Genomic DNA, 11,963 nt, shown 5'->3' with positions numbered 1-11,963 from the left:
AAGTTTCAATTTTTGTCAATGTAGTATTCTGTTAGGAATCAGTTACTCCTCCCGTTAAGTTTGGCTTTTTTTATTTTTTTTTTTAATAATAATTTTCGTAATTAAAAGAAAATTAAAAAAAAAAACTGTAAAAAAAAAAAAAAAAAAAAAATGTAAGGGGAACGACATTGTTCCCCCTTCCCCTAAAATCAAAACCGAAAAACGGAAAAAGTCAATCTCGATCTCTCTCTCAAGATCAGTCTCTCTCAAATTGTAAGCAAACAATTTGAAACATACATATTACTATCTAGACCAACCTTAACAACCATGAAGACACATCCCAAGACTCAAATGCACTGGAAGCATACACAAAGATACTAACCCCAACATTGAAACTGAATCAACTGACACACCCGCCTCCCTCATTTTAAGAAGCAACAAAACCCCCATCATAAAATCTTGAATTTGAGGTGTACCAAATATCAAAGCATTGTAACAAATAGTTAGCTTTCTTGATTCACCATTTTCATCAAACACCTTACGTGCATATTCAATAGAAGAGCATCTACAGTACATTGAAATTAAAGAAGTTTGTACAAAGGGATCGGGGTCGCACCCAGTTTTGATGACATGGCAATGGAGCTGTGAGCTGGATATTGGAAGGGAGAGAGCGGCGCAAGACTTGAGAATGAAAGGGAAAGTGAAGGCATTGGGGGAGAAGCCAGAGCAGAGCATTTGGAGGTAGAGAGTGCAGAAAACGGGGAGGTTGAGGATGAAGACTGAAGGGCCTTCCATGTTTTTTTTTTTTTTTTTTTTTTTTTTTTTTTTTTTTTTTACAACTTTTTTTTCCTTTTAATTACAAAAATTATTTTCAAAAAAAAAAAAAAAAAAGGCCAAACTTAACGGAGCAATAATTGAGACCTAACAGAATACTACATTGACAAAAATTGAAACTTAGAGGACTGAAATGACAAAACTGAAAGTTAAAGGACTGAAATGACAAAAGCTAAAAGTTAGAGGGTCAGTTTTGCATTTTTGCCATCATTTAATGAGCCAAGGGTTCAAAATCCTAAATTTGCTATTTTTAGCCAAAATTGACTAACCCTAATCGGAACTAGTCAAAATGTTGACAAAAAATCCGACCGTCTAATCGAGATTAATTTTTATCCATCTTAAGGATTATAAAATTCCCTTTAAAACAATAGTTCAAAGGCCAAACTCAAGGTTAAAATATCATGAGAACATCAAACTTCTAATTAAACAAAACTACATTTCATTGTTTTTCAAGTAAAAATATTATTTTTAGGGCATTTTCATGCAATAAACTGTACAAATCCATTCACAATGGGTGCAAATGGCCTAGACCACATTGAAATATGATGGATTATCTACTCTAAAAAAAGGGCTTGATAATATCCCCTTTGATATTCCAAGAAAGGTGCTACATAATTTTCTATATTGCATTACCTCCCTTTCAAGTATGACATCTTGACAACGGTAACTCCGAATTTCATGAGGTCAAAACCTATGAAAACTAGACATCCATAAATTTCAAGTTTTAAGAAATCCAAACTCCCAAAGACGTCCAAACAACAACATGAAAATAAGGTCAAAGAAGGGAAAAATAAGAAAATCAAGAAAGGAAGGTTGGAAAGGCTTCTAGAAGACTGATGTGGTGGCAACAGGCTCACTCCATGGTGTGTGCCTCTTGTTGCTCACTCCATGGTGTGTGCCTCTTGCAAGAAGCACACACTATGGTGTGAGCCTCCCCCATCAAATTTTTATTTTTCTTTTGGGTATAAATACCCCCATTCCCTCTTGAAATAATCAATCAATAATATGCACAAAAAATCTTTGTTAGTAATGATTTCATTTTTATGGGTTTTTATGGTGCTTTTGTAACTAGGTTGAATAAGCTTTTGATAAAAACTCTGACACTAAATTCAGTTAAAACATTAAAAAAAAAAAAAAATCGATTATTTGTACAGATTATGAAGTTGTTAAATTGAGTATAGATTATGAATTTGATTATATAGAGCAATTCCTTTGATTTTCCAACTGTTTGATTATATATAGCTCATAGAAAACACTTAGAATTTACTAAGTGGCTATATGTGGTCTATGAGCTCTTTTCTTTAGACGACTTATCTTCTTCTTAGATGAACCTGCTTCTTCCTTTAGGTTCTTCTTTGTTTTTCTTTGGACGATGTTCTTTCTTCCTCTTCCTCTTTTGGATGACTCTTATGCTCTTGGACGATACTTATGAATAATGATTTACTTTTTAGTTACCCATTACTTCCCTCCAACCATGCATTTGAATTCCACTGGGGGAGAAAAAAAGAAACTCCACTAGGAGAGTGTACAAAATAGGGTTTTGTTCTTTTTTTGCAACTATTAGCTCACACACAAATTTGTAAGCCCAAAGCCCAAACAAACCCCCTTAAATAATAATAAAAATGAGAAAATAAAAGATTTTTTGTGGTGGCGTGGGGGGAATGGGCAGACTAGCAATGTGGGGGGCTTTTATGTAGTAAGTTAGGCAACGTTTGAAAGAATAATGGAAAGTAGCATCTCGAGTTTTAGAAACTCGAGATCTACATTAAAAATCGAGTCTCAGAGACTCGCTTTCTTCTCGCTTTGTGCTGCCTAAGTTAGACAAAATGCCACCTAGATCTCGAGTCTTAGAGGGTGTTTGGATTGGAAATATCTCAAAACTCAAAACTTATTACTCAAAACACATAACTCAAAAACTTAACTCATTTCTCAAAACTCTATCTCACTCAAAACCCAAAACTGAAAAAAATTGTTTGGCTCCAATATCTCAAAACCGTGCCCCACATCTCAGTTCTCAATTTTTTCACTTTTTGGTGGAGCCCATAGCCTGCACAGGTCAGAAGGTTGGTTTTCTCTCACGCGTGTCCTCTTCTCTCTCCTTTCACCCAATACTGTTTTGTCTTCCTATCTCCACAGACACACACACGCCAAACCTAACAGAAAGGTTTGAGCTTTTTTCTTTTCTTTTTCCTTCTCTATACTTCTGCCTCCATATCTTGAAGACCCATCACCTGCAAACAGCCAACCGGTATCCTGAAGACCCATCACCTGCAAACAGCCAACTGGTGAGTTCCTTTTCTTTCTCTGTTTTATCTCTGTCCTAAAAGAACCCCTAAATCCCAAAATTTTGGTTGAAACCCATCTCCATCAAACCCCTTTCTCCGTGTCTTCTAGCCCAGTCGTACCCACTGTTGTGCCCAAACCCCACAGGATTATCCTTTCCCTTTTAACTCTAGGCCTCTGTTGTGTCTGATTTCCCCTTCTTACTCTGCCTCCAAAGAACCCGAAAATCAACCAGTGGGTTATAAATCAACCAGAGTTATCCATCTTAATAATGTAATAGGTATATTTATTCTCCCCACTCATCTATTTTCCCTCCATTTATTGATTTCTTACTACTTACTCTGTGTTTTATTTTTGTTTGTGTAGGGTTGAGTTTGCTTTGCTTAGCTTTTTGGGAGTATACGCTGAGGTGAGCAATTTGGGTAATCGGTTTCTTCTTAATTTTGAGTTTTTTTGTGGTTGTGATCTATTTAGTTAGTACAAATTTTTGTTTATGATCAGAGATATTACACCTGAATCCTAGTCAAATACAACTGAAATTGTTATCTTGCTCTTAATTTGAATTGGTTGTGATCTGGTTCTGCTCTAACTTGGTTGTGATCTGTTCTGTTTGAATTGAAATTGTTTATTAGCATTCTCATATTCCAAATCTTGGCGTGCTGTATATATAGTAAATGGGCAAAACTTAGGTACAGTATCTTAGGTGCAGTACCTTAGGTTCCCCTCTTAAATTTAAGCCACGTGTATAAAATATACAACTCAACAAACAGGCGTTAAAATATAATGCTCCGTCACTTTGCTTGTTCTTTTTTTCTTTTTGTTTTTATTGGCCTGCTATGGAGAACAAAATAAAGCCAATTGCAGATTTCAGGTCTGCCCCCACCAAACTTCTTCCGCTAAATCTCCTCCTTCAAAGACATGATAAGGTATTTTTTATATTTCTTTGGCTTTTTAAGATTTCAGATCTGCCCCACCAATTTCGTTTAATATTTTCTTTGGCTTTTTATTCAAATCCTCTCCTCTTTATTACTTACCCAGCAGTGGCAATCCGCACTTCTTCTCTCTAAAACAGTTTCTTCTCATTATTGATCAACAACTAATCATAGGAAATAAGGGGCAAGGCCATTAACCAAAAATTCAGGCCATGGATCGATAAGGTGAACCCAAATCAACGAAAACATGATGAGAGAGAGTGATTGAGAGTTGTTCCTTTCAACTGACCACCACGAACCCCTCCACAGCCACCATGCCCCGTCGTCTTCTTCATTCTCTTAGCTTGGTTCTCTATAAAAGCATGGGGTTTCTTGTGGGTGAAAAGTGAAACTACTCTGCCTCCACACATGGTGGCCAGAATCAATGTGAGGCATGGTTGTGAAGGGGTCTTGCCAGAAATTTGTTGAGTTTTAGCCAAAATTTTTTTTTGAAATTTGTTTGTTTCTTGGGAAAATAAGGGTGAAAGTGTTTGTAGTTATCTAGTTTTTACGCATGTGAGGGAAAGAAAAAAAAAAAAAAAAAGAGATGACAATTCATAACGCCGTTTGTTGAGTTGTATATTTTATACACGTGGCTTAAATTTAGGAGGGGAACCTAAGGTACTGCACTTAAGGTACTATACCTAAGTTTTGCCCATTAATACAAAAGCAATTAGTGAAACTTGATTGCAGGACAACAGCAAACCGCAAAACTCATATTTCTATATTGGCTGTAGGGAAATAATTTGTTTAAATGTCTTTGACCTTGCAAGGAAAAGAACCCATGATTCAGAACCAAGATATTTTTATCTTCTTGTTATCTTGCTGGTTTCAAATACAACTGTTATTTCAAACAATGTCTTGCTGGTTTTAGCAAAAAATTGACATGGAAAGACCAATTATTTACACTATTTGTTTTATGTTAATAAATTCCTGTTATTAAGCCTATATTGATGTTGTCATTTACGTTGCAGGATGATGACCATCATTGTAATTTTTTTAGATGGTTGGACGGCAACACTTGTAGGCGTGGTGCTGAAACAGCACCTATCGTGATAGCAAGGTTCAGGAGGCTGGAGAATGAGGCAAACCTTGCTAATGAGAGAGAGAGGGAAGCTTATGCGTCGGAAGAAGAAGCACGAGAAAGGGAAAGAGTTGCGAAGCGAAAGGTAAAAAAGGCAAGGGTTGCAAAAAGGATTGCTGAAGAGAAGATGAACAAGTACAAACAAGCTCTAGTTGTATCATGGGTGTTGTTCCTTGTATTCTACCTATTTAGTACTAGGATTGGGGTAGTTGGAAGGACTCAACTTTGTCTACCCTGACATTTGCACGTATGTAATAGGCATTATGTAATCGAGTTAGTTTGGACAAATGACTGTAACATACTCCTGTAAATTTTGTTAGTGCTTGACATTATCATGTCTTATAACAAGTCCTTTTGTTATGTAACTTTCCAAGTTTGTGAAAATGGAAAATTGTGTATAGATTCTTTGTTGTTTCAAATTCTTTTCAGTCCTCCTATAACTTTTTGTTGTTTTCGATTCTTTGATCTGTATTGAGCCTTCTTTGTGGTATCAAATTTGCTCTTTCATCAGGGGAAAAAAATCTGTCCTTCATGGACATATACTAAGTATTGACAAAAACCAAATGAAGATAAGAGACAGAAAGCATTATTGAAATATATTTATACATCAAATACATAAATAAAGAGGCCTTAATTGCTTTAATAGTGATATCTTCACATACACATTGGGACCGGTATATATTTATATATATATATATATATATATATATATATATATCAAATACATAAATAACCTGTGCATTATCAACAATGCTTTGACATAACCTGTGCATTGTAAACAATCTAATTTGTTTACATATCCAAGAAACAACATATATATATATATATATATATATATATATATATATATATACACACAAAAATAAACATTTGAATATTAACATAAAGATGATATAACATATTCCATTGTCAAATTATAGGAATAATATATAAGTTACAAAATACATTGTCAACAAAGTTTTGACAATGAAGATATATATTGACCCCCTAAATAAAACATAATGCATCATATCATCCAAAAGATGCATCATCTACATTGTAGTTAGTGAATAGGTGTCACCTAGCCTAAAACAGAATTGTACAAGTTCATAACTATAATATTACAACCCCTATAGGGCGCTATACAGCCAGGTGAAGTAATGACACCAACAACCCAACAAAATACTCCACAATACACAAAAAGCCATCACATATTTCCTGATTCAATGACGACGACGCTCAGAATCAGTCCACATGCGGTTGGTAATGTCATCTCTAAACTGATTCATAACACGCTTCGCCTAGTCAGACATCTCCCTAACATGTCTTCGGGTGGTTGTACTAGCAGATGCACTTGCAGATCCATTACCACTGTTTCGGGCAGCACCTCCACTCACATTAGCATTCTCCCAACTATGAAACAACTCATCAGACCGGCTATTTATGCGTATCAAAATTGTGCACAGCACAACATGCAGAAATAACATACCACTAGCGCAAAGGCTTGAAGTTCGGCATCGAGTTCAATATAGGAAAACGGGCCTTCAAAACACCAAAGCATCTCTCAATAACCGTGTGCAGAGAGGAGTGTCTATAGTTATATAGCTCCTTCTTGGTTGTCGGTTGCCTATTGCTCGATCTGAACTCTTGAGCATGGTAGCGGATGGATTTGTGTGGTGGAAGGAAAGATGTACCAATGGGGTACCCCGAATCAACCAGGTAGTATGAACCTGCATCATAAACAAAATATTTTAAAGTTTCCATATGTTAGCCAAAAATTTATGTCAATTTAAAATTTATATTTCCTGTTTAAATACTTTGTTTATGTCAATTTCACATTTTCTGCTTGTTACATAATCACTTTTAAATTTGCTACCATACAGCCTTATTTTTCTTTAATCAAATAAACTATACTTTAATCAAGTAAATGGCAAACATGTTATATTTAATTTAAACACCATGTTAAGGAGTAATGCATAGAAAATAATCAAAGTTATTTTTCTCAGTTGGATAACTTTTAAAATTGCTGCATTTGCTGAATGAGCACTTCATAATTGGGCAGTGGAAATTAAAAAAATGTACCTTCTGGTGGCCATGGAAAGCCATGCTTTGGGTCCTTAATGGCTTCCTCCAATACCCATGAGTCATTCGCGCTACCTTCCCAACCCGAATGGACATATGTAAACCGCATGTCATGATCACATGCACACATCACATTAGTGGTGACAGTGTTTTTTCTACTCCTATATTGCTGAGTTTTGCCAGTTGGAGGCCGAGCACTCACATGAGTTCTGTCAATTGCACCAATGCATCTCTACAAATAGTTAAAATTAAATTATAAACAATTTGACATTCATCCAATGCACAAAATATTACATTTATACTATATGTTTTCCAACAAATGACCAAACCCATGGTTCTAACAACTTGCACATCCATTTTCCCATATGTCAAAAAATTATTTTGAGTTTCTTAAGCAATAAGGGAAAGTCCAAACCCATGGTTCCAACAACTTATAGCCTTGGAAAAAAATTATTTTTATCAATAAAAGCAATAAGGGAAATTATACCTCGAACCATGGGTGATATTTGTTCACTTGGAGATGTCATGGGAGGCCGATTACATTCGGATCAGGCTTAATCAAGTGCTGACCATAGGAGTAGACAACACGCAGAACTCTTCAAAATTTGCGGGCCACCGTCTCAATCGAATGTTGAAATCTGTCCGCAACACACCGCATTCGGGTGTTATGCCCAATGATATACAAGAACATAGCGACAGATTCTTGCACATCAACACAACCCTTTCATTCCTTCAGATATCCATGCCGTTTCAACTCATCAACGAAATGATAGAATAACCGCAAAGACATGCAGAACATCTCAAAGCATTGTTTTGGATTTCCATCTCTGACCTCTTCCATATAACCACTACCAGTCAAAATGCTTATACGCATCAGACGTTTGTTGTAGTAGCATTGTACATAGGATGCCATCTCCCCCACCAAACCATTTATGTAATCAAAGTCCTCCTCACTATCATAATCTGACCAATCATAATCAGAATCAGTGTCGCTATCAGACCAGTCATAATCTGTATCGTACCCATTGTTGTGGAGGATGTCATGGTCAGGGTTGAGGCAACCATGCCCGGTATCATTGCAGCACCCATGCATGTCAGCATCTTGGTTAAAGAATGGGTCATCATAGTCATAACTCCCATTGAACATCTCCTCATCCGGGTGATAGTAGTCGCCATCAAAGTCGTTGTCCCCACACTGCATCTCATAATCATTGTTGAAGTAGGTGTTGTCAAAGTCATAAGTCCAGAAGTCGTCATTGGGATCAGACATGAGGACCTATATGCTGAAGTGAAAGAAGATTAGCACAGATTTAGATGTAAAAATAAGCATAAAACAACAGTTATGAAATAAACAAATTTTGAAACTGGCAAAAGAGCATAGAACAATAGTTATGAGTGCTGAAATATTGAAACATAACATCACGCAATAAACATAGCATTTAATAAATATGAAAAATAACAGGCAAGGTCTACTACAAACATCATCAAATATACATAAACATATTAAGTTTTTAGCCATCTATGATAGCTAGCACTAACAAAACAAAAGATGGTCCAACCAACCACATGTGTAAATCCTGTTTTAATAAGTACATCCAAGTCCATGAAACTTGCACAACAAAACCCAAATAACATAAAAGAAATAAACATAAAGCAGATCAGTTTTGCTTGTTGCCCTTCTGCTTCGCAACTAGGTCCATCCACCTCTTCCTCCTATGCTCTGGCATTCCCATGAACACCACCCTATTTTCTTTGACGTGAAGAGCTTTGGAAACGACAAAATAGGCATCGTCATCAAGGTCCTCATGCTGATTCAGAACTTGAATAGCCTTTCCTAGTGAGCATGGATCACCTCTAGCAGCTGATTGGCCATAATGGTCTGAGCTACCAGCTGCCCTCCCCCTTCTTTGGGAATACCTCTTTCTAGTCAATGCATTATACTCTTGTAAAGCAGTAGTCATCTCACTCACCCTATCTGCTTTCTTGGCAACCTTCTTCCCCTTGGCACTGGAATCTTGAACGGGATGCTTATTAGGACGTTGGGTTTGGTCATTAAAAGGGCTCTCATCCCTTGGTATTCCGTCTAGGTTTGGACTGTAGCAGTCATCATGAACCACTTGGGTACAATGTCCATCGTTGGCATGTGCCTCCTCTAGGGCATGCTCTTCATCACTATCTTGGGTTGGGGTGTTAGAAGAGATTTGAAAGGCCCTAGTTGCAGTGGTAGGGGCAAATAGTTGCCTTAGTTTGTCATAGTGGGGGCAGCCGTTCTTTTGTAACAATGATGCTTTTGGATCTCCCTAAAAAGAACAAAACAAATTGACATCAAACAATATGACATACGAAAGACAACTAGGAAGTTAATAAAGATATGTAAACAGCAGATGGAATAAAGAACATACCGCAACCACATTTACCCACACTTCTTCATAACCGGTAATAGTTTGTGTTAACTCATCCCACCCTAACCTCGTATGATTCAACAATTGCCCCCACTTTTGTTGTTTTTGCTTTAACCTATTATGCTTTTGAATCACCTTCTTAGTTAGGAAATTCTTCCCAGTTTGGGTATTAAGCTGCTTGGTAATAGATTCCCAAACAGGGGTCTTAAACACACCATTTTCCATATTCCCTTTGAGCTGTTCATCCAACATAATCTCAATGAAAATTTGTTCAATGTGGGGAGGCCACAATTTGTCATCCACCTCTTGTGATTCATGAGCCATCTAATACAAATATCCCAGCACAACAATGTGTTAATTTATAGATCATAGGTTTTAAAAATATGTCAATGTGGGTCCTTTTGGCCTTTTGAAAGATCAAACAAAATTTGTCTTCCAGAATTATGTACAGAAAGTGAGATCCATAACAAATCCAGAGGATGCAACCTCAAGTAGACAGAACCTCAAGCTTTATAGAATTATTACAAAACAAAGTTACAAAATAAAAGTGATGACTCAATCTGATCCAAGAGATTAAACCCAGTTGTACACTTTGTTATTAGAAAGAAAGCAGCCACTCTTGTCAAGAAGAAATGACCATAGATATTGAATTTATAATAAATCACACACAAAGTCCCTTCAAGTGATTATAAAGGAGTGCTTCAAAATATGAAATTTTTGATAAACTATCAATATAAAGAAAAGAAGGGAGACAGAAGCAACGAAATATTTATTGAAGACTCAGCACACACAATGGCAAACAAAGTCACAAAAAGATTGGATTTTTAGCATAAACTAGTGCTGACCCATACAATAACCCATAACATATACCCGAATCAAAGTTTCTCAGTTCACATTTCATCACAGACAAAGTCGATTATTTTACAAAACCCATCAGACACAAATTTTTTACAAAACCCATCAGACACAAATTTCATTATTTTACAAAACCCATCAATGTTTAGAGAAATTGAAAAAAACAATGAAACACAAAAAAATCAAAACAAAGCACCTGAACAAAAACTTTGAAATACAAACATTGAAATTTAGAGAAACACAAAACAGAGCAAGGTGGGTTTACGGAGGGAGAGAGAGAAAACGCAGTCACTTGGGTAGAGGTTGGATTCTCAAACCGGAGTTGGCGCTAGTATCGAATGTGTCGGGGTGTGCTTGTTTCTGGCTGAGACTCCTTCCTCTTGCTTTGTGCTGGGTTAAGAGTGGCTTGTGAAAAAATGGAACAAATGAGAGGTCTGAGCAATAAAAGAAAGGCAAAAGTTTGAAATAATGGTACGTTGGTAGAGGTGGGTGAGAGGTGTTAATAGAGAAGCAGTAAATGGAGAAGGTGTAAAATTGTAAATGGAGTAAATGGAGAGTCAGCGGAGTAAAGAGAAGAGAGGAAAACAGAGGCCGAACTGAAGCAGGAGCATTTGGCACAGCAAAAGCTTCCAACGGCTCTGAGGATCATGTGACCATACACTGAAGAGGGTCCCACACATTTGCAATTATTTACGAAAAATGCCACAAAACTCATATTTCAAAAACTGAAAACAGCTTCTGAGGAGTTCTCATTTCTCATTCTTAAAACTCAAAATTTTGAGATATGAGAACTGTAAACAAATGCTGGAAATTAAACCAAACAATATTTTAACTGGTGGGTCCCACGGATTTTGAGTTTTGAGTTAAGGTTATTGAGTTATGTAACTCAAAACTGGCCAATCCAAACACCCTCTTAAAGACTCGTTTTGCACAAAATAAAAATCGAGTCTTTAAGACTCGATTTTCTTAGAGAAAAACGTGCTATCAACTAAAGCAATATTTGATTAAACATTGCATAGAACTCGAGTCTTATAGACTCGAGTTCCACTACACTCAGCTCGTATAATACAAGTGCTAACACAGATAGCTCCTCTACACAGCCTTCTCACCCAAAAATAGAGCATCCTCACTAAGTCTCTCAGCCTCACTAACTCTCAGCCTCACTAACTCTCACTCACCTATAACTCTCACACCACATTGCCTCTCACTCTCACTCACCACACTGCCTCTCTCACTGCTCCTCCCTCTTAACAAATTCATATCTCAGGTAAGGGTTTGCATAATTTGATTGTCATTGTAGTTGGGTATTAGTTGTCTATGAGTGTGGGTTAAAGAGTTTGACTATTTATTTTGTAGATAGTTAACCTAACTTAGTTAATTAACCAATATTGTGAATTATAGAACTTTGTTTTGTTAGTGTTAATTTTTTGAGTATTTATTTGCATGGTTTTTGTTATCAAAATTTTATTCATCATTTCTAGGCTTTTATTTTTA

At 36.4% G+C, this 11,963-nt stretch overlaps 1 protein-coding gene across 1 annotated transcript; it reads right to left on the bottom strand.

The window, feature by feature from the left end:
* Positions 1–8,870: 8,870 nt before the first annotated feature.
* Positions 8,871–9,938, bottom strand: LOC126706990 (L10-interacting MYB domain-containing protein-like). The gene is made up of 2 exons (XM_050406579.1): positions 9,615–9,938; positions 8,871–9,512 (listed from the first exon to the last, which is right to left on the bottom strand). The coding sequence occupies exons 1-2, from the start codon at positions 9,936–9,938 to the stop codon at positions 8,871–8,873; spliced, it is 966 nt and encodes a 321-aa protein (XP_050262536.1).
* Positions 9,939–11,963: the final 2,025 nt, after the last annotated feature.

The sequence above is a fragment of the Quercus robur genome, chromosome 11, assembly GCF_932294415.1.
Source record: "Quercus robur chromosome 11, dhQueRobu3.1, whole genome shotgun sequence".
In the NCBI taxonomy this organism is placed as follows: Eukaryota; Viridiplantae; Streptophyta; class Magnoliopsida; order Fagales; family Fagaceae; genus Quercus; species Quercus robur.
The sequence above is the reverse complement of the archived record's forward strand: the minus strand, read 5'-3'. Positions and strand labels throughout refer to the sequence as shown.